This window comes from Salmo salar, chromosome 12 (genome assembly GCF_965601325.2).
Source record: "Salmo salar chromosome 12, fSalSal1, whole genome shotgun sequence".
Taxonomy (NCBI): domain Eukaryota; kingdom Metazoa; phylum Chordata; class Actinopteri; order Salmoniformes; family Salmonidae; genus Salmo; species Salmo salar.
The window spans coordinates 37214406-37238091 of record NC_138302.1 but is presented as its reverse complement, the minus strand read 5'-3'; the positions used below and the strand labels follow the sequence as shown (position 1 = coordinate 37238091).

The window sequence follows — 23686 nt, the reverse complement described above, 5'->3', positions numbered from 1 at the left end:
GAGAGAATCAGTCATTTATCTATGCACAGAGCCGGCCACACTGCTCAGGTCTTAGAACGTAGCGCTGTCTCGTCTGGGGGTGGGGACGGAGGGAGGAGAGAGAGGGAGAGAGAGAGAGAGAGAGCGAGAGAGAGAGAGAGAGAGAGAGAGAGAGAGAGAGAGAGAGAGAGAGAGAGAGAGAGAGGGAAAAAAGACAGAGAGCATGGATGACTGGGCCAAAATACAGAAAGCACTGGGCAGCGGAGATAGACAATTAGAAAATAATAGACCTGACGTACAAACTTAAAACATTTGTGGCGGCCCACCTCACTGCAAATTTATAGAAAATGCCCACTCTGTTGCTTCAAGGGCAACTGCAATGATAACTAACTAAATCACAAAATTGGCAGGCCTAATGCCTAGTGGAAGAGAAAAAAGGGATAGCATTCTTATTGACTGTTCATAAAAACAAGACCAGACACACACAGACATACTAAGAGAGAGCAATTGCGAATTTGTGACCTTTCAAATCCAGTGAGACAATACTCGTTAATCCACCCTAAAGATTGTAAGGAAGGGTGGGATAGAGGGGTGACTAAACAAAGAGGAAGGTGACCAAAAGGCCAGACAGTGGCTGCAAAGAGAGTGAGTCATCATTAGGAGACTTGAGTTATGGGAGTAACTCTTAAGCCGTGTTCACATTTGCAGTTTGAAGTGACTCAAATACTATTTGCATATCCGATTAAAATCTGTTATTTTTCTTGTAGTCTGAGCAACCAAAAAGCACATGGAATCTGATATTTCAAGCTACCTTAGTGGTTTGAAGTCAGATAGAAATCTGATTCCTGGCCATGTGACTTGTGTCTAAATGGTCAAATCTGATTTGAAGATTTGGATTTGAAGACAAAACTGATTTGAGCATTAAGGCCTGCAGTGTGAACAAGGCTTTAGTCTTTTGCAAAAGAAGAAAGCCCATCAATGATATTGTCCATCTAGCGATTTATGGACAATAAGGTATCTTTACACACCACCACCAGGGGGTGGTGTAAGTAAGGAGAATAGTTAAAAATAGACTCTTGGGGGTGCGCTCCCTCTCTTGAGAGTATGTCGCTTGGGGACATCGATATCTTTGACAATTGTGGAGGTGGCCAACAATGATATTTAAATTGTTATGGGGGGGTTGATTTTCTATGGGGGTGCTTAGCCTCGCTATAATTCGAACCGTGGGGTAAGGAAGGTGAATAGAGAGCAACAGTAATGGCAACATTTTGTATGCACTAACTCCACCATGGTTCGTTGGACAAAGCCTATGTGGAAATTAATGGAGTTTTTGTAGGGTCTTTGGATAAACGCCGAAAATAAGGTCTGTGGTAAACACAGTCTTAAGAGATCTTATACATTTTGTTCTATGAGATAATCTTCATCAGCTAACTTCACTTTTTGTGAATTTTGAAGCATTTAAAGCACATAAAGGCTTCATAATTCATAAAGGTCATGTTAACTGACTGATATTATCTAGGGGTGGCAGGTAGCCTAGTGGTTAGAGCGTTGGGCCAGTAACTGAAAGTTTGCTGGATCGATTCCCCAAGCTGACAAGTAAAACATATGTGGTTCTGCCCATGAGCAAGGCAGTTAACCCACTGTTCTCTGGGTGCTGAAAACATGGATGTCAATTAAGGCAGCCCCCTGCACCTCTTTGATTCAGAGGGGTTGGGTTAAATGCAGAAGACACATATCAGTTGAAAGCATTCAGTTGTACAACTGACTGTTACCCTTTCCCTTCATAGAACAAAATATATAAGATCTCCTAAGCATGTGTTAACCGCAGACCTTATTTTCGGCATTTATACCAAAACCTTATGCTTCCCCATTAATTTTCCCCATAGAAATGGCTGAACGAACCAGAGGTAAGTAATTTACGTTTTTTACGACTACAAACTGGCGTGCTCTATACTGGACAACCAGCACATGAAATTAGAACAGCGATACCCAAACATTTCCTGGGTCTGGGATTATCAGTGTGCTGATGTGGGCAGCAAGTAGCCTAACAGTTAAGAGTGTTGGGCCAGTAACCAAAAGGTCTGGTTAGAATCCCTGAGCCGACTAGGTCAAAAATCTATCTATGTACCCTTGAGCAAGTCACTTAACCCTAATTGCTCCTGTAAATCGCTCTGGATAAGAGTGTCAGCTAATAACATAAATGCAATGTGGGAAGTAGGCCAAACCATTTCTGAAGCTTATTGGTTGAAATATTTGGAACTGGCAAACATTTTTGCACAATCCTGTACAATGTAATGATGAGAAACATTGACTTGGGAAACATAAATAAGGTAACAAAGGGTTACACAATTTGTTTAACAACTGCTCAGAAAAAAAATCGCTCCTACACCATCCTGCCTCAGTTTCTCTCTCAGCTCGTAAAGCCACACACACTTGATGGAGCCATCTGAAAGCAACCACAACTACCTTCCGCTCCCCCTTGTGCGACACACTGGTTGCATGCATCTCAATAGTCTGAAGTGGCTTCCGTTCCTCGTCTCCTTTCTTTCATCAGCACTAAGGGGAAATAACTTGAGGGATGGTGAATGAAAGGAACTACGTGAAAGTCACCCTCCATATTGTGGATGAAGTGCAGATGAAGGAGAAGAGATGAGGAGAGTAAGCAACCTTACACTATTGAGATGCATCCATTGTTTTATGTGTGCTGATGAAACAGGCTTTTCCATTTTTCAGCAGGGACCTCCAGAGGCGTCAGGCCCATTGGGGGCACAGGGGCATGTGCCCCCTTAGATTTGTCACGTTTAAATACAATATATATACAAAAGTATGTGGACACCTCTTCAAATTAGTGGATTTGGCTATTTTAACTTACAGGTGTATAAAATTGAGCACACAGTCATGCAATCTCTATGGACAAACATTGGCAGTAGAATGGCCTTACTGAAGAGCTCAGTGACTTTCAACGGGACACAGTCATAGGATGACACCATTCCTAAAAAGTCAGTTAATCAGCTTTCTACCCTGCTAGAACTGCCCCGGTCAACTGTAAGTGCTGTTATTGTGAAGTGGAAACGCCTTGGTGCAACAACGGCTCAGCCACGAAGTGTTAGGCCACACAAGCTCAGAGAATGGGATTGCACAGTGCTGAAGCGTGTAGCAAGTAAAAATCGTCTGTCCTCGGATGCAACACTCACGACCAAGTTCCCAAACTGTCTTTGGAAGCAATGTCAGGGAGCTTTATGAAATGGGTTTCCATGGCCGAGCAGCCGCACACAAGCCTAAGATCACCATGCACAATGCCAAGCGTCGGCTGGAGTGGTGTAAAGCTCTCCGCCTATTTTGTAAAAGACCACGTCCATATTATGGCAAGAACAGCTCAAATAAGCAAAGAGAAACGACAGTCCATTATTACTTTAAGACATGAAGATCAGTCAATGCAGAATTTTTCAAGAACTTTTAAAGTTTCTTCAAGTGCGGTCGCAAAAAAACATCAAGCGCTCTGTAATACTTCTAGCCACCTGCCAATATTATGAAGTTAGCTTTAGATAGCCCAGATAGGTTCCCAATCTCCCAACCTCATAACTAGCTACCAATGAAGTTAAAGTAGCTAACTTGTCAAACAATCTTAGCTGGCATGCCTGCTGGCAATGTTGGTAGACTTTAGAAAAGCAAGCAATTACTAAATGTATAAGACTCACATTCCTTTCAATCTTTTACCTAGATTTTAGCAGAGATGCAGAGAAGCATATTTAGGTTCTAGTCAGGAGGATACAGACAGCTCAAGAGGTATGCTGAGATATATATTCAGAAAAATAAACATATTTTTTACATAGAATTAAGCATCATGACTATGGCTCTAGATGGCAGGAAAATGGTGTTTCAGGTGTTTGAAAAATGCTAAACCACCCTCACATACTTTGTGGCCCCTCAGATTTTTGGGAGAATTTGAGGTCCCGGGCATCATGCACCCCCAAAATCTGAGGGAGTCTACATCAATATGAGACAATGGGTCAAAATTATCTGGTTTGTAAAAGAAGCCTGGGGACAAACAAAATCTATGGACAGGTCATACAGTATATTCAGACTTCTGGTTGAGGCACATGCTACGTTGGATACAATTTTGTCATCATGCTTTTGTTCGCACATTGACGAGACTGAAGGGGCACTGGAAGGCCAAAAACACCAGATCCAAGTGGGCGCCATATCAGCTTAACCCCTAACCACTGGCTTCTGCTCCAATTACTTCTCTTTCTTCTTTGCCAGGAGCGAAGCAAAGCTTTCATCAGGATCATAGAGCACATGCTGTCTCCTTTCCCTAAGTAGATCGAGAACAGAGTGAATGGACAAATGACAACCGTCGCAGAGATTTGATCCCTGCGGGCAGCAGGTAGGCTGCCCGTCGTTTGGCCACAACCGTCGACTAAATCCATTGAAAACCTTTGGGGCCTATCTTTGCCTCATTAAACCATCCTTCTCTCTGTTGTTGTCGTCGGGTGAATGTCACGCAGTTATCCAGGCGACACTTTCCCCAATGCAAAAGGGGGGGGGGGGGGGTCTCTATTGAAAAAAGGGGGTTGTCTCTATTGAGTTAAGGGGCCATAATCTATTCATGGGGGCTCTTTAAGGGGGAAGAACCCAGCTGCTCTAATTTGAGAATAAAGACTGTCCCACCTTTGTCTCTATTTCATACGAGAATCAATGACCCCCCTACTACACCCCTCCACCCTCCCATCGCTCTCCAGTGCACTCCCCATTATGTGATTATTTTCATGCTCAAATTTGGAACGTTTGAAAAAGGGCTCTCACAGTCACCGCAATAGGTGGACCCGGCCATAAGTCTCCCCTTACCATCACGGGTGCCCTCCTGGTTTTTCAATCATAATTTGTGGCACCACCACAGAACAACAGCAAATCTCCTTATAGCACACAGCTGTCAGTTCGGGATTTGGCGATATAGCTTGGCTTTCTTTGTCGATGGGGCCCCACAATGGCCGTGTCAGTGGGGTCAACTATAGGGGTATCCGCGACATAATACGCTATTAATGTGGATCATATGGATCCCAGCTCACTGAAAATAGGCAATAGATGTATGAGGATGCAGGCATGTTCCTTGTCAAACAAGACAATTTTGTTGGACATATCCCATGTACTTGTCAACAAGGGGTTTTCACATCGTTGCATCATCTTGGTCAGGTTTAGTAGCCCTATTAGAATATATAAAATGTTGACCAATAAAATCAGAATAATTAACTATCTTGCTCATTACTACCAGATTGGTTAACACTACACAAGATCAATAGGCCCACTATGAACCAAATACTAAATACTTTTCTGTGTGCTCTATGGACTTATTTGAAAGTAGCATCCTTGTTTGATGGCACTTGCGCAGTTGATTGTGGAGTAAATACACGACGTACGACATACATGCATATTAAACATTGGGTGTGGCTTCGATCTCAAGGCCTCTCCCACTTAGGAATATTAAACAGCGACTCATGTATTGCCCCCGCCCCCTCTTCCCCTGAACTTGCTGTAAAGTCTGGGACAGTCATTCGGACACAGACGTCGCTTTCTTAGCTCGTGGGTATTGTTGTATCAGAGGCGATCAGAAATATATAAAGAAAAAGAACAATAGTCGAAAGGACAAAAGAGTGAGACAAGGGGGCAGGCCATTTTGCAGTGGAAATCTATGCTCATTTGAAAAGGTGTTGTTCTCCACTCGTGCATGTTCAAATCGGAGGAGTATATAGAGCCGTAGGTCGGCCGGACTTTTAGTTTCGCAGCAAACGTCACTATCAAACAGAAGGCATGATTTTGAGACTGAGTTCAATCTGTGTTGCTTTTTCTATTAATGTATTTTTGCAATGCATGTGGATTAAGGTACGTGGATATTCAAGCCGACTTATTACCTTTTGTCCATACAGTAATGCTTTAATTTTACAGTTTTCAACAGGCACATTTTCAAGAACTGGTTGTGGATTTAGGAGGATGCACTGGAACACTTGAGCATGTTTTCATGTCGCCATCAATTTGATATTCCAAAATAAAAACCAGTAACGCGTGCCTCTAAAATAACAGTATGGGAATTTCTTTGCAATAGTTTGTTGCAAGTTAGTGACTACAAATCACACAATTAGCTATTGTCGATATTAGCTTGTTAACTTAAACATTAGCTACATACTTTAGCTTGATAAAATGTGTTGCAGTTATCTACTTCTACAGTTGGAAACGTTCAAGCTTGCATAAATGTTGATTGACAGTTTGAAAGGAAGGTATCAAAAGGCAAGACACATTGAAATAACAAAGTAATGTTGTTCTTTTTTTCCAAAACAGGTGGCTGTGGCATCTGGACACTTCGAATTGCAAATTGTATCGATGCAGAACGTGAATGGCGAACTGCAGACTGGCGAGTGCTGCGATGGATCTCGGAATGCCGCAGATCGCAAATGCACGAGGGACGAGTGTGATACCTATTTTAAAGTGTGTCTAAAGGAGTACCAGTTGAAGGTCTCTTCGGCGGGCCCATGCAGTTTCGGGACGGCTTCTACACCCGTGGTCGGAGGGAATACTTTTTCTTTGCGGAGCATGAGAAGTGACAAGTCGAGGATTGTATTACCTTTCAGCTTCGCTTGGCCGGTGAGTTGATTGCGTAGTTATGTTTATGTAACATGTTCTTCCTCTCGGGCGCGCGAGTTTGTTGAGAACTTGAACCACAAACATTTTTGGCTCAACCAAATCCTATTTAGATTAATGGACAGGAATACGCAAATAAGTAACTTTTGGATATGTCAATGTCAGCATGTCATGTGAGGCTAGCAGGCTACACAATGCAAGTGAATGGTCCACGAGAAGACGGTAACGTTTTTTTTTGGGGGGGGGGGGGGGGGGGGGTTTACATTATTCTTACAAATACAGTATATTATCGTTAAATCGGATTGGCAGTGAATATGTCAAGGTGAGGTCGTCCATAAATTTGCGCTGTCTGAATACTCATCACTAGTGTTCATGTGTCAGTTCTTGGGAATAGGCCGAGATTCTAAACCAAAATGGGCAATTCCAAAGAGGTTTAATAATTTATGAAGAACTGTAGGGTCGCATCATTTTACCAGTGACGCGCTGCCTAAACGAGATTCATTCCACACTGTCTTTTCCTAAAGAGCACGGCCAGTAGCCGACCGTCAAACAATGGCTTCTGCAAGAATAGGCAATAAAACAGCTGGGTTATCTAGCCACGGCGTTTACACACAATGCGCTCTCAGGATGCAGAGAATTCACTCAATGAACTCTACGCATTCCTCTGGTTGACCGTTCTCGAGTGTGTGTGTGTGCGTACATTTTTTTTTTTTTACCATGCCACAATTTTAAGGACTTGAGCCATCCATTTTGACCATGTTTTGAGCTCATTTTTTTCTGTGGCTGTGTGAGATTATACTGTCGTTTTGAGAATTGAGAAGAAAAAGTTTGAATGAGGTAGGTTAGTTGTACACAGCAATTGTTTTCAATGATTAGGCTATAGTTGACCTAAGTACATGACAATTAAAGTGGACTGACAATATTTCAATGCAGGTAAGTTGCCCTGGCAGCATCAAAATATGTTTTGGACACAATGATGTGGCCCCCAAATGGTTTTCTAGACATGCTCCAATATCACTATGAAAAGACCTAGCTAAGAAGCCATTGTCCTATTGCATACTTCCTTTCCCATCCAATTTCTACCTAGCAATTTGGAAACATGTTTAATTACTCAAGCTTGTTTGCCCAGAATTACCACAAAGACAAGCTCAGGGGGAAATGTAATGAAAGATTGAATGGGGAATTGGCGTTTTTTTCACACTTTAATTTGTTGTCATACAATAACCCCTGTTTTGTATGAATTGTATGCTTTTAACTCATCAGCATTCAATGAAGAGGTGCCAGGTCATCAATGGGATGAAGTGATTGGATGTTTTGAGAGAGTTGCTAGGTAACGAGGCCTCCCACTGGGAGCAAGAGAGAGGGAGGAGTGCACCTGCAAGGGGGGCATAGTTGGAGCCAGCTTTTTTTCCCCTCCAGACCCTTTGCTTACAGTGTTCTCCATGGCTAGACCTAATGGGTGAATAATGATGTGTGTTGTAGAAGGGCAATGTTGGATTTGTATAGATTTCCACATAGAATTTGGATTTTTTTTTTTTTTTTTTTGTGATTTATTATTTTTTAAATTCTAGGTGGATTGCAAAGAGGATATCCCTAGAAATAGGGGGCTTTTGGAACTATGCCATCTTGTTCTGTTTAGTTGGTGGCACAGGGCACACGTGTGGACACTTGAGATTCTTGAATATTCCCAAATATTCCATAAACTGGACAGTCAGCCAGCATCTATGCCACTACTGTATAGGGACAGTCGACATTGCTTAATTCACAAAGGTCTGGCCGTGTACCCTCGCCCCTGACCTTAACACAGGCAGTATAAAGGCCTCTTGTTCCCCCACCGCCCTTTGTCAACCTGGGCCTGGGCGGTTGTGCTTGACTGGACCCAAGACATTCCATCTTTTAACCCTGCCACCCTATAGTAACTGGCGTGTTAAATGAAGCAGTCACCGTCCCCTTACTTCGAAGAAGCAGGGGCGTGTTTATTAGTGCACACTGTAGCAAAACATTTAACAACGGAAAACGCGTTGCAACAAAAATGTGTTTCTTATTGGATGACTTTAGATAGGTCCCTCCCCATTTTGTCCAGTTTGCCTCTGTTGGTTCCTATTGAAGAATACACCCCAGACTTGGCTAGACGTTTTGGGCTAGGCTAGAGTGGCCCTGGGTCTGTTTTATACGTCTAAACCCCGACCCCCAAATTGGCACGGGCGAACCAAAACAACCTCACTATGTGCGTCAGTCTGTTTATTGGGCCCTCGAATGGCAGCCTCTTGCCGTGGCCAAAAGTATCGCCAACATCTCACTTGCGGTTGTTGAACTTTCATTCCCCCTCTTTTTTTTTTTTTTTACTCTCGCATGTGACACAGGCCACTGTTCTCCTCTCTCTTTCTTTTTAGAGCTTGGAGAGAGGAGCTCTCTACTCTCTCTCTCTCGGCCCCTGGCTCGACGGCCCTAGCCAGACAGAAGCAGTGACAGCTTATGTTAACGGGGGGCGGGGGGGGGCTGAACAATAGCCTCGGCCCGGCCGGGCTGGCAGCGAGGATTATGGGAGATAATGGGAGGCCAGGACGGGAATAATGTGGCTGGGGGGGAAGCAACAGGATGCAGCAGTAGACTCAGCAGTGCCGCGGTTCGTTCGTGGCTCCCAGACTAAACCGTTGTGCTGAAGTTGCCATTATTTTGAAGTTCGGCCCCTATTGCCCATCGGTCGCCTTACTCACGTAATGCCGGTAGGCCTATTATTCCACCACCCGCCAGCCAACAGTCCCCAGAGCCAAAGCCTAGAGAAGGATAGAGGCCAGTGGGGATAGTTGACTCTGACGGGACATCGACATAGACCCCCCCCACCCACCCACCCACAGTCAAACAGCGGGCTGGAGTTCAGCCAGAGTGACAACGTTGATGCTTGTACTTTTTTTCTGTTCATTTAGCGAAAGGATTATTCTTAGTCTCACTGCTCTCTCACTGTCTTTTCTCTCTCCAATCCATCGGTCTGCCTCTGTTTCCCCTATCTCTTTTTCTGTTTCTCTCTATCTCCCTTACTGTCGTAAAAGCCTCATCTAACGTGGGGGGGGGGTGTGTTCAGGAGAGGCAGGGGGAATGTGTAATAAAGAGGGAGAGATGGAAAGAGGGATGAGCAGAGAGAGGTCCGACAGTACAGAACTGATAAGCACACAGTGACTTATGAGGTGAGGGTAATCAGAACAGCCTGCTTTTATCTTCTCTGTATTTCATCGGTGGACATTCAACACAACATGTCCAGATAGACTAAAAATAAACTTCTATGTCAAACTGGACATTTTCACCCAACTCAGCGTAGCCTAGTGGTTAGAGTGTTGGACTAGTAACTGAAAGGTTGCAAGTTCAAATCCCTGAGCTGACAAGGTACTAATCTGTCGTTCAGCCCCTGAACAAGGCAATTCATTGAAAATAAGGCTTTCATTGAAAATAAGAATTTGTTCTTAACTGACTTGCCTAGTTAAATAAAGGTTAAATAAATAAAATGTTTACTGGACATTTTAGGTTTCAGAAGCATTGAAAGCTAGTAAATGTCAAAACACTATGGGCCGGTTTCCTAGACACCGATTTAAGACTAGTCCTGGACCAAAAAAGGATTTCAATGGAGAATTTCTGTTGAATGCTTTTTAGTCCAAGACTAGTCTTAACCTGTGTGTGTGACACTGGCCCCATATCAGTTGACCTTTGATAAAGGGAGGTGAATAAAGCATGATTAAAAATAAATCCACTAATGTGGTTTGATTCAATGTGGGCAACTATGATTTTATCCTTTCTTCCCCCAAAAAGAATAGCCTTATTTATATCAGTTTCCCTTTATAGGTAGAGACCAATCAGGCCACCATTGCGTGAGCCCTACTCCTACCGCTCTGCAAAACACAGGCACTTACTCAACCTGCCGACTCCCTTCCTGGACGTGCCCAGGCTTGTCTGCTTGTTTCACTTGCTTTTGAACTATTTTCCCACACTTATCTCAGCCTAGTGAAAGCGCTGGGCCCTGCCTCTGTCCTCAACCAAAACTGGGTACAGAACATGTAGTTAGGCACCGTTCCAAAAATACTCAATCAAATTGCAGCAAGAATGTAGTGACGTAGGGGAGAAAGTGGGACAATGTTTGGAGAGGCACCACTAGTCTGGGGGAAAGAAGGGATGGTGTGCTTTGGTTTCTTACCTGGCTGCTATTTACCGTTTTGGTAAACGTTACTTTGGCACTGTCGGAAGGTGGCATGTACTAACCGAATGGGTTTGGGAGCTGGAAATGGTTTGAAAGTCTCTTTCTTTGATATTTGTGAGGAAAGGACAGTTTTGAGGGGAGTTGTTTTTTTTTTGTTTTTTTTAAGGACCGTGCTTTTAAATTGTGAAGCTAACCAAGTGAAATTCCCAAGCTTTGGATAGTAAAAGAAACTTGAGTTGACTTGGCTACCACTGTTTTAGCTCGTCTCCATTTCAATGGTTATGATCATGAATCGTCATATGCAAAATGCCTGCACACACAGCTGGAGCTGCTGGGTGGTTTTCCCCAAATCTTGACATCATCTGGATTTCCTGTGAGTAATAACCAGTAATTAGACTGACATCCATATAAGATGGCGATCAGTGATTCAATGGAACAATGTAGCTAGCTGCAGCCGCTGCTAGGCTGTGCAGCGCTATGTGTGCCAGCGAACCAGCGTCGTGTTTGTTTAAATGGGACAAAGTGGCAAGGCCATAAGCCCCACACAAGAGGCCGGGCATGCCTCCAAGGGAGAGGGAGGGGAAAGAGCGAGTGCTGTCTGCCCCGACCTCCCCAACCCCCTCCCATCACCCTGTTTCCACCACCACACTCTTTCCTCCCCCCTCTCATATTTTTGGAGCTTCATTGACAAGTGCTACAAGGAGTGCTCGTGTGAATGTTGGCAAGTGAGTGTTGCGAGTGGAGAGAGGCCCATGCACTCTGACTGGAGCCAAGTATGGACACACACACTTGTATTCAAGCACGCACGCACATTTATTTGTGCACACAAATCAATATATTTTGCACCCAGATGAAAACTCATGATACTGTACACAAACGTCTCAAATGAATTAAGGCACGCATACACACACTGGCACACACACTCCTCCATCAGCCCAGCCCTCCACGGCTCTCCGCTGTCCGTTATCCGATACCGGTGAGAGCGATGGGGGCCTTAAGAGAGACAGAGGTTCAAAGAGGTGCCGAAATAATGGACCCCCCCCCCCCCCATCTCCACGACGCACACACAAGCATACACACACTGAAATAGTATTTTTACACACACACACACAGCAGAGATCTCCATTCTATTCTAACTATTACAGCGCCCTCAAGTCGCTCCACACAACTACTCACGGTGCACTGGAAGGGAAAAATAAAGGAAAGGAACCCAGGATGTTTTTAAACAATGCCAGCGGTTTGCTCTCTTTATCGCCACCCTTGAATTATCTATCCCTATCCGGGGAGGGGGTAGGAAAGCGGTGGGTTTGTTTTGGGGTGGGTTGCTGTAAGGGAGAGTGGCTTAGCCCGACCGGATCAGAGGGCTGCTGGCGCCTTGGGGGGGGGGGGGGGGACGACGACCTGTAATGCGGTTACTTGCTGCGCTCTCTCTAATCTGCAACATATGGAGAACGGCCAATGGACAGACTGAGTTAAACGCCACCATACCCACTTACTTGCGGCTCTCTGGTGTGTTTGTGCTCACAAATGGGAAGGAGTTTGGCTGTATTTACACTATTCCCTGTGACTGTGTGCCTATAAAAAATATATATATATTGTTTTATTGATAAAGGTACACACTGCGTTAATGTTATGCCAGATCTAAGAACAGTTATTACCTCAAATGGTACTTTCTCTCCCCCAATTCTTTAGATTTCTGCTAATATTTTATGTCCATTCAAACAGTAGGCTAAGTAAGAAGTAGCCTACAGCCAACTCTGTTAGCAGGAACTATGCAGAAAGGAATCTAAAAGTAAACTCGTATTAGCCAGCGGTGAAGGAGTTAATGCAGCTGTGACTTGTTTTACCTCACACCTCTCTCGATCTTATCTATCTTATCTCTCTCCAGAGGTCCTATACATTGATCGTGGAGGCCTTGGACTTCAACAATGACTCTTCTACGGGCAGTGAGTATTATCCCCCACCATTATGTTACATCTCTCACTCTCTCTGCTCCATTTGGTTTCACATTACAAAAGCAACACGACCCCGTGACCTGGAAGTGGTGGTCCCAGGACAGAAATAAGGAACCTGTAATGCGGTTACTTGCGTGTGTGTAAAGGGGAAGAGGTGTGTGTGTGTGTTGGGTGGGGGGCTTAATTTATTGGTAAGGGACATTTAGGGGGCAGGGAAATTATACTTGTGCTTATAAAAATGTTTTTAAAGGCTTTATGACTGATGGCAGGTGATGGCCTGCACCCTCCCCCCCCCCCCCCCCCCCCCCATTTGAAAAGCCATTGGTTGGCATTACTGACCAACGTTGGGCAGAACTATCAAGCATGAGTCTCTCGAACTCCCCTACTATCGATATGGCTCTCAATTGTAATGTTACACAATGGTCTCATTCAGAAAACAATGACGGTACTATAGACTGGTAAGGGAGTGAGTGAGGAGGAGATGGAAAGACATCACACTACAGATTTAAGCGTTTGTTTTCAGCCCGACTGTTAGGCAGTCAGTGGGAGTTATGGCTGTGTGTTGCATTTGGCATCCCTCAGGGAACCATTATAGTTCCAGTGTTAATTCGGCCCCAGGGTACGCTGACCCCTGTCCAGGTGTGCTTTGGCCCAGAAGGAGGGGAGGGCAGTTATTCCACCACAGCCAAGTCTACATCGAGCATGAAACTAAGCATCGCATTCGGGCCAATAAAGGCCAAATGCGAAAAGGTTAGTGTGAGGTTGAAGACTTTATTTTTCAAAAGCCCTCCCACCGACAAGCACACACAACAAGCCAGCTGGATCAATGAAAACGTCTGCCAAGGAAGAGGGCCAAACGAGGACAGGCCAAATATTGACCGTCTCACTCAATGTCAACAAACTAAGTGCCCTGGGCATGTGGCCAGTTAGGCTTTTAATGAGTCTGCTTATTGGAGGCTATCACATTTGTGATGTTAATGCTAGCCAAATACACTGCTACGGCTAACCTTAGTCTAGAATTGGCGTCTCTAAATTGTGCATACGTAAGCTTAAACTACAAGTTACCGAGGTAACTATCATGTCGGTGCCGACTTGACTCGTTGCCCCGAGCAGTATTCACCATGAAACTGAGAGGTTTGAATGTTTGGTCAAATCTCCAGGATGGTCCAGTACGGTTTTCTTGAGGTTGGCTATATTTAAAAAATATGCTACATTAGCTCTATTTGTCACACCGTCAACCGTCTAGGAATTTCCTGTTTGATATGGTGGGTCACAGTTTGCTTCCAGGTCGTTTTTTTTATATATATATATTTGGTTTGAGGACCCTGGGTTCATTTTGTCCATTATTTCGCTAAACCACAACCCCCTCGCCGTCAAACTATTCCGGACCTCAGGTAGTGAGAGGGTGTCACCTCACCCCGACCACACTTTGCACTCCACCGGCGAAATACCACATTGGAGCTCAGGATTCTAGAACGGCCTGGAATATTTCTACTACGGCCCGCCACTACAACTAACACTGCCGTAACAAAGCAGCTTTCCCTCCAAGAAAAGAGGAGTAAACAAACTCGAAGCTTACGTTTTTGTTCGTTTTTGTGCCCCCTTGTCAAAGCTCGCAGAGGCTGAATGGAATTTAAGTGGGCAGACTATTTCTGTAAAAAAATTGCGTTGGGGTTTGCATTTCTGTATTTCTAGAGCACCAGAGGATTTTTTTCATGGAAAATGGGATTAGGAGGCAGCGACTGCCCTAACACAGTGTGACATAGCTGCGCTGGTATGGTAGGGATGGCGTCCTCTCTCCCTCGAGCGCTGACCCCGGTGAGGTCGAGTTTGTTTGGGTGCAAGGGTAGCAGAGGGTGGCGAAGTGGGCAGGGACAGAAGGGGGCATCACTTATGTCTGTTGGCAGCAGTAGATTTGGATGGCAGTTCATGTTTGGGCATTTACCCACTGATATTTGGAGACCTTTTACTAGTAAAGGCCGAGAAATGTCCCAAAACAAGACGCTTGAATGGGCATTCTCATACTCATGTGTTGACTTCTGTGTATATATATATATATATATATATTGTGTCTGTCTGACTGCATTTATGTCTTTGCCTCCCCCTTATGCCCATGTGTTTCCTACCAGTCCCTCTGACTCATCTCTCTCTCTCTCCCCCCCAATCCATTTCCCTCCATCAGGTGGGGGAGGCGAGATGATCGAGAAGGCCATTCAGTCGGGCATGATCAACCCCAGCCGCCAGTGGCAGAGCCTGAAGCACAACGGGCCGGTGGGCCAGTTCGAGTACCAGATCCGGGTCAACTGCGATGAGCATTACTACGGTTTCGGCTGCAACAAGTTCTGCCGTCCGCGCGATGACTTCTTTGGCCACTACAACTGCGACCACAACGGCAACAAGACCTGCCTTGAAGGGTGGTCCGGACTAGAATGCAGCACTGGTAAGAGTGGGGTTTAACCAAAGTAGTTGTCTGTAATTTTACAGCAACGTGAAGCCAAACGCTAAGGTAATATTTTTCCTCGAGGTTGAACAAAGCTCAAAAGGCATTGATAAGTGACATTCATCAAGAATCAATTGGAATATATAATTTAAATTATCAAAATGTTCTATAAATAACAGTGGGCCTTTTTAAGGGCAAGTTGTGCTTTAGTGCCTCTCTGTTAGCATGCCACCATTAAGGCAAGGAAGGGAAGTCCAAAACGAGCGAAAGTGACAATGGACTGCAATTGTGTTGAGGTGAATCCGACCAGAGAGAGAATGAACACTAGACTAAATGATATCATTTAGGGGTGGGGTCAAGCCGGCTTCTTCACCCATTGACACCAGGGCATATTGTCTTAACGCAGCAGATTTTGGCCATGGCCGGCCCGGCAGGCTTGTACAAATAGTTAGCGTTGCCGTTTGGAATTTGGGCTGTTTGCAACGCACCAGCGCACCCCCTAGGCCCTAGTATCCTAGCGGGGAGCGATGGCAGAGCTCTGGGATAAGTCTTGGATTTTGTAGGATTACTGCCCCGGTTGGAGCTTAGGACATTCCCACGAGTTTGGAGATGAGATAGGGGAGGGGGAGCTGTCTGACATCATCATGCTGACTCTTTGTGTTTTCTCTCTCTCCCTCTCGTCACTCTTACTTTTTTTTCCTGTGAATTTCTTGCTGACTCTCACTGTCACCCCACTTGGACTTTCTCTCTTTCTCCTTTACTTCCTCCCTCATTTTCCTTCTCTCTCTCTCTCTCTCTCTCTCTCAGCTATTTGCAGGCAAGGCTGCAGCACTGAACATGGTTCCTGTAAATTGCCCGGAGATTGCAAGTAAGCACCGATTTTTATTATTTTACTTTTTTTTTTAAATTTTTTGCAGCTAACCTAAGTTAGTAAAACGTTCACTGGAAAGAGCCAGACTCAAAATCTTGCTGCAACTTGTGTTGTCACAGCAACATCCTTGTACCATATGGAAATAACACCATTGACGGGGGGAATTCCCAACACCATGCGTTCTGCCCACTTTGGATTGGCACCAGACTCAATGGAGATATAGTCATTTTTGGAAGGGTCTTTGTTAGATAACACTATACATTCTATACTATACGTGGCAATCAGTCACAACCCTTGATTGTGATGTGCTCATTAGGCACCAAACAGAAGAAAACGGACAGAAGCAGGAAGTGACTGTTTTAAAAAGTTTTACATTGCGTGCCCTAATAAACACAATCCAATGAATCCCCCTCCCATTATCCAGAGCTGAGAAGGGCCCGAACCTTCGTGTTTTGGGAAGGGAGTGTATGTGGGGTGGTTGGAGATTATCGCGACCCCTCTCGACCCCCTTTGCACACGTCTGCCGGGGGCCCCCAGAGTGGTGAGAGCTTAATGGCGGCGGTGGAATCTGGTCTCGAAGACCTCTGTCAAATTCAAAGGATTTTTTTCTTTCTTTCACCTGTCTGTTTCCCTTCCCTCTTTCACCTCCCTTCAGCGCCACGCTTTGATGTTGCGTTAGCCTTTTAGTCTCGCAGCCAAGAAACAATCGAAAGCGGCGCTAGGAGACATTAGCATGTTGTGGAGATTCTGGAGAAGCTTCTATGGCTTTATCTGAACTTGAACACACATCTGGTTCTTAAGGAAGGCTGGAGTGAAATGGGTACTTTTGAGGGTTTCACATGTCGTCCATTTTTGCTAGATTTTGCAGCTCTTATTCAAGCCTTTCAGTAGGCTTGAATTAGGTAGGAGGTATATATTGGGTAGCTGGGATAATTATCCATTGCCTCAGGCAAGGGTGGGCTGGGCATGGATACCAGGGATGAATTATAAGGGGGGGAGTGTGTTTTGATTCGCTCTGTTATGACTCATTGAGAAGCTTACCCCTGCTAGTTCACTGTCCAGACAAGCATTTTTACTTACTCAAGGAGCAGCCTTAGCCCTGCCCAACCCATTCCTGTGTGTGTTAAAAGATTGATACATTGTCTGTGTGTTTTTAAGCAGGATGGTGTTGAGCACTGAATACATGTTATTTTTTGTTTGTTGTTAAGATCGGTCGTCCCGGGTATTGAGTACTTATCGAGTGTGTGCGTGTGTCCTGCAGGTGTCTGTACGGCTGGCAGGGCGAGTACTGTGATAAGTGCATCCCTCACCCGGGCTGTGTGCACGGAACCTGCGTGGAACCATGGCAGTGCCTCTGTGACACAAACTTTGGCGGCCAGCTCTGCGACAAAGGTAAGCATACGCATGCAAGAATAGCAAACGCACACCAGAGAGGTATACTACAAAGCGTGATCATTGAGTTGACCAGCTAACTTTGATAAACAACCAGAAATGGCCCTACTGGTTTTCTGGTTCATTAAGAAAGCTAAACTTATGTTTTTGGTTGTTGTTTCAATCACGACATGCCCATTTCAAGCTTTTATTAAAGAAATATATTTATTTATTTGAGCAAGTTAGCAGGCTAACTCATTGATCCTGCTTTGTAGTATACCCCCTTGGTCTGTACATATACAGCTGATAAACTGGTGCGTGCCCTCACCCACTCACACTTTTCCCTCCCTGTCTTCCAGACCTGAACACATGTGGTACACTCCAGCCCTGTCTGAACATGGGGACCTGCAGCAACACTGGACCTGACAAGTACCACTGTGCCTGTCCTGACGGCTACTCTGGTGTCAACTGCGAAAAAGGTGAGTCGCCTGTGTTTGTTTTTAAGTCTCTTGTAGTGTCTAGGGTCTGGTTCCACTCAATGTTTCTTCCTTATGAGAGTGAAATTGGAGTCGAAAACAGAGGGAAGTCAGTCTTGGACACTCAAGCGCAGCTGATCTACTACACTGGAGAATACTTTAAATTTTTCTGTCTCTCTCCTGTCTCCCACTCAATCTTTTTTATTTTGTGGTGAAGACTGAGAGAAAAAGGTATTTGTTTTCCCAAGACCGGTCTGTGAGATCCGAGTCATGTGGTGAGACGGGGTGGGAAGTCGAGGGGTCATAGTTCAGGGGTTGGGGGGGGGGGGTCAGCCCCGTGCTTAACCCCATCCAGGGAGGTTCCGTTCGTAGGGCGGTCTCCTGCGTCACTCCGGCCAGGAGGTGACGACCTCATTAAGGCGTCGTCAAGGGAAACGGGAATGGGAGGAGACCCAGTAACGGAGCTAACCTTTCTATGAGGGTGGATTGTATTCTACCTTCATCAACAAATCTAACAGTTACCTCACATCTTCAAGTTGTTTAAATGTGTCATTTGTTTGAATCAAGGTTGGTTTCTATAAAGTTTGAGTTTTGATCATAGGAATGAGTTGTGTATGTCATTATTTTTGAGTTGTGGACGTTTCGATGAAGTTGGGTCGGATTCGCTCATTAGGATAAGTAGATGGCCCTCGTTTTGTATGGGGGTCAATGGAGACATGACTCAGCTAATTGAGGAGGAAGCTCCCTGTAGGCGCTGGCAGTCAAACACGCCCGCTCTGTGTTTGTCTGGGACAGTTGCCACCTCTGTAGCGAGGGTTTGAAAACTATTGCCGGTCATCTTGAGAGCGAGGGAGGGAGTGGAGGAAGGAGGGAGAGAACGAGGGAAAGAATAGGGGGATTCCAGCTTCCAACCAAGCCTGAATTCTCCTTTTCTTTTTCTCTCCCAGCCAGACCCAACAACATTAAACCCCCCCCTCCTGTGCTCCTCTCCCTCCCTCTATCCCTCTCTCTTCCTCCCCTGCCCCTAGCCCGCTGACACCAATCAACAGTCTTCTCGCCTCCCTCCTCGGGGATAGTCCCAAATGGCACCCTTTTCAGTGCACTGCTTTTGACCAGGGCCAATAGGGCTCTGGTCAAACGTAGTGCATTATATAGTGACTAGGGTACCATTTGTGATGCGGGTCAGTCTGCCTGCCAAAGAATGCAGAGCACTAATTGATTTGAGCGGAGGAATCCGTCGTGACTTGTGAGTTTGCTATTCTCTTCCCTCCTTTCTTCTCTCGTCCTCCCGTGGAGGGATGGACAATGATTTGCGTTCGGGTGGAAGTCATGGCGCGTCGCTCTGCAGGTCAGTGTGCCATGACAGACGATTTCCTGCTAGCTGGCTAGAGTTAATGCTAAGACTATAGGGCTAGGGCCCTGGGGGGCTAGTGAAAGTGAAATGGGAGAGGGGATGTTTTTTTCTAACAAAGTAGGCCTAGTGGGGGAATGGACCCTGTCTTTCTGTCTCTTGCTTTCTCTCTGTGTATTTTATTCTTTGTCTGGTTGTCTTTTTCTCAGTGAGGAAATGTAATTCTTTCTCTTGTTCTGTTTATTTCTCTTGCACTCAGCGCCTTTATCTTTCCCTATCTCTCCCTCCCTTGTCTGTCTCACTCTCTCGCTCCTCGTCTTGCGGTGTGGTCCAGAGCTGGTTAGTGAGAGGTCAAAGGGGCTTTCCACTCCACTGGCTGTAGCCTAGCTGGGCCAGAGAGCCGCTGGGAACCGACAGCAGCGAGGGGAAAACCCACCCCACCCTCCTGCAGTGTGAGAACAGTTTAGGAGTTTAACTCTCTCTCCCTCTCTCTCCTCTCCCTCTCTCTCTCTACCTTTCTCTGTTCGTTACCTTTCCCCTCTTCCTTTTACCCACTCGATCTACCTCTCTCTCTCTGTCTCGTTTCGCTCCGTCTCTCGGTCCACAGCAGAGCATGCCTGTCTGTCGGAGCCCTGTTTCAACGGAGGGAGCTGTGTGGAGACCAGTCAGGGCTTCGAGTGCCAGTGTGGCCCCGGCTGGAGTGGCCCCTCCTGCAGTATCAGTAAGTAATACATTATAGTATGTAATACCTGAGGTTTAGGTGATTTTGAATTCAATATTATACTCAGTGGGTTTACCCTTGTACATTCACCGGCCTCTAGCACTAGAAAAGCCTGGCCCCTTCGTACCAATGACATCTTTTGGACGTCAAAATTCTAACAGTCAAATAAATGTAATATATGCTATCGGAAAAATAATCATTGGGTTGCTGTTTATGAAGGTCTTAGGTAACATGGAAAAAATAAATTGGGGTGGGAGGAGAACACAACACAGAATTTCAAGTATAAAATCGATTTTATTTGTAGAGTGCCTTTTGTTAAATCTATGAAACAAAAAGCATGTGCATTGGAACACCGTACTGCTTCTTTTTATAACGACAAGACAAATTAAAATACCTAAACCAAGAAGACGCGCGGTCAATTGAAGAATATATCAGTTGCATAAACATCAGTATTAGCGCCATTTCTGCTTGATAGTAGTGAAAATCAGCACAAAAGCATTGATGGCATTATAATGAATGTGTCGATTTTATGGCGGCAGTCAAAAATGGTCAGTTATTGAACACATTATTTGCGGCCTCGCTCGCGCTTACGGTATGGTGCTCATCTTCACGTAATGGCATCAGTTGGATCTTATTTGGGTGCTATCCCTTGCTCTAACAGTCATCACAAACTGCCGTCGCCCGCTTGCAGCACTTGGCACAAACAAGTCGCTTGCAGCTGAAACGGGTTTCGTGGGTTTTGTTGCGAGCGCATCTGCCCAACTGGCAGTTTCTCCTTGGCTTGCGCAATTCCTCTAGTGGAATCTTTGCTGCTGCCTTGACCCTCATGTCACTCGCGTAGCCCGTGTGCTAGACTCATGATGAAGTCTCTCCTGCTCATGGGGTTCATGCACTGCTTAAACAACACGTGTGTGTTGACGGCAGCCAAGTCAAGCGTGTTGTAGAACACAGTGACAGGCCAGCGGCAAGTTCCTCCTTTCACTGTGTACAGCTGTGCCATTTGATCCCAAAAATCCACAACAACCTATGGAATAGAATAAAGTAGAAAACATTAGGATCTTTTTCTCATAGGAAAAACAACACGTGTGACACAGAAGAGCATAATGCATTGTATAAGTTGATTTTATTTATGGCGACGCGCACAGTGGTAGAAAAAATACCCAATTGTTATATTTGAGTAAAAGTAAAGATACCTTTTTTTTTATATAAAATTACTCAAGTGAAAGTCACCCAGTAAAATACTACTAGTGTAAAAGTATCAAAGTATATTTAAATATACTTAAGGATCAAAAGTACAAGTAAATGCTATACATTTTTTTTTTTAAATCCTTATATTAAGCAAACCAGACGGCATGATATTAAGCTCCCGCCTCGCTTTGTTCATGGTGCCAACCGGGCTTGTTTTCTTTGCCAGCAACTTGTTCGCCAATGACGGTGACGTGAAGAAATTGTCCGTGTTGACATTTCTCTCCTCAACCGTTTTTGAGATTATCATTTGAGTAGATGAATAGAATGGCCAGCTCTGTTCTTCATTCACAAACTGGTGATTGCATAGTTCGCTTCCCCTCGCTCATCAACCCATTCTCCCCCATCATCATTTACTTCATTTTTATTTTCTTCAGCTCTTATGTGTGAAATGAGTTTCCTTATAGTTCAGTTTCGAGGCAATTATCAGGGGGATTATCAACTAGGCACGGCACCTCCCAACTGTCGAGAGGAGGAGGGGAGCAGGCCCTACTATCAGGAGAAAGAGGCGCAACGGGGGGGACCATACAAACATGACATGCCCTCCTAAAACGGGTTATAACTCCAGTTCTGTTTGTGATTATTAATAGGGGTTAAGATTCTAACAACAACAGTGTGTTCGATAGACTTTATTTTGGAAAAGTCAATGACGGCGGGGACATTTAAAAAAAAAAAAAAAAAAGTTAATTATTTTGGGTCATCAAGACACCATCAGCCTTTCAAGCGCTGGAGACCTAGCCATAGTCATGGACTTCTGATTTGTCATTCCACGTGTAGTCCTAACACACTTGTTTCCTCCCTCCCTCCCTCCAGATGTGGACGAGTGTTTCCCCAACCCCTGTGGCCACGGGGGCACCTGCCAGGACCAGGTCAACGGCTTCAAGTGCACCTGTCCCTCCCAGTGGAGCGGCAAGACCTGCCTCATTGGTCAGTCAGTCCTCTATCCAGTAACACCCTGCACCACCTCTATCATACGGTCACCCTCTCATACAGCCACTGAGCTCTCATTCGTCCTCTATTTACCCCCCTAAAAATATATATATATATATATATATATATATCCCACAAACCCCTGCACCTACTCTATCTACAACCACCTAGTTCGCTGTCATCCTCTATCCTAAAAAAAGTATACCTATATCCCACAAAACCCAACTCCTATTGTATCCCTTTTGACACAGAAACGACTGAGTACTCGTAAATCCTACAAACCTCTACCTTCTATCTCACAACAGCCTAGTCCTCTATCCCACTACCACCTATATATCCTATAACCTACTACCATAGAGAGGGTATTGATCTCTATGCCCACTATGGAGTTGGTAGATTATATACTGATACAGGGTCAAATATCTCCTCTCTCTAATGGTTAAAGTTAGTTTCCTAGATCTGCGGTTGAGGGCAACTTCTAACCACCTTGCTACAATTAGAGGATTTCCTTAGCGCACAGATCTAGAACCAGCTTACACTCTCCAAATCCGAACCTTATCCATTAGGGGGTGAAATCTCAAAACTGACCTTTAGAAAAGCTTCTAAGTGCAAATTCCTCTTCATCATACCACCCTTGACTTTTGATGGCGCTCTAGTGTGAAGATTTGGAAGCGGGCATGCCAGGATGGGGAAAAATTCCTTCGGCATTCCATTCCATGGCTGCTTTTGGGAATCCTCAGGGCAGGGATAAAGTGGGGTTTCCTAAGCCGGGGGATCATCCTTTGAGGAATGGCAGTGTGTTTTAAAGGGCTTAGAATGAGGAGCGAGGGGATGGGTGCCACTAACACTATTCACTTCTGCCTTAATTCTCTAACTACCCCCCCCACTCATTCTCACCCTTGTCTTCTCTTATGCCTCCTCTCCCTCACCCCTTCTTAGTGTGAGGAGCAAGAAAATGGGTGCCACTAACTCTTCACTGCTGCCTTGATCCACTACCCTTCACCCCCCGGCATATTTGTGTTTGTCCACAATTGCCTTTTGCCATGGGGACAGGCCCCAACGCGGTTTGAATGCAAACCACAGCAGACCACCAGAAAAGACCATAGAAATATAATTTCTAGAATAGGCATCCCCAAGTCAATGGGTGGGTGACGGGGGGAAACCATTTAAATGATCTATTCCTATGGCTGCCGACCCCTCCAATCTCATCCCAATCCCCTTTAACAGGAATGAAGGAACGAAATGTTTATTTTTCTGTCTTTCTGACCTGTTTGTTTTTATGCATTTCAGACGCCAATGAGTGCGAAGGCGACCCCTGCCTGAATGCCAACTCCTGCCGCAACCTGATTGGAGGGTACTTCTGCGAGTGCCTCCCCGGTTGGACGGGCCAAAACTGCGACACCAGTGAGTGTTTTCAATGAAAAGGCCTGTCACTTGTTCTAATGCAGGGGTGGGCAAGTCTGGTTCCAGGGAGCAGCGGGGGATGCAGGCTTTTGTTCCAGCACAGCGCTAACATGGGTAATTCAGC

At 45.2% G+C, this 23686-nt stretch overlaps 1 protein-coding gene across 1 annotated transcript in view; it reads left to right on the top strand.

Annotated features, from left to right (window-relative positions):
* The first annotated feature begins 5504 nt into the window (after window positions 1-5504).
* Window positions 5505-23686, top strand: part of LOC106564817 (protein jagged-1b) — a 30204-nt gene continuing 12022 nt past the window's right edge. Inside the window, exons 1-10 of the mRNA XM_014131245.3 lie at window positions 5505-5859; window positions 6313-6615; window positions 12687-12744; window positions 14936-15193; window positions 16001-16061; window positions 17326-17456; window positions 17795-17914; window positions 19870-19983; window positions 22042-22155; window positions 23449-23562. Of these exons, the coding sequence (XP_013986720.1) occupies window positions 5788-5859; window positions 6313-6615; window positions 12687-12744; window positions 14936-15193; window positions 16001-16061; window positions 17326-17456; window positions 17795-17914; window positions 19870-19983; window positions 22042-22155; window positions 23449-23562 (1345 nt within the window). The 5' untranslated portion in view covers window positions 5505-5787. The remainder of the gene's footprint in view (window positions 5860-6312; window positions 6616-12686; window positions 12745-14935; window positions 15194-16000; window positions 16062-17325; window positions 17457-17794; window positions 17915-19869; window positions 19984-22041; window positions 22156-23448; window positions 23563-23686) is intronic.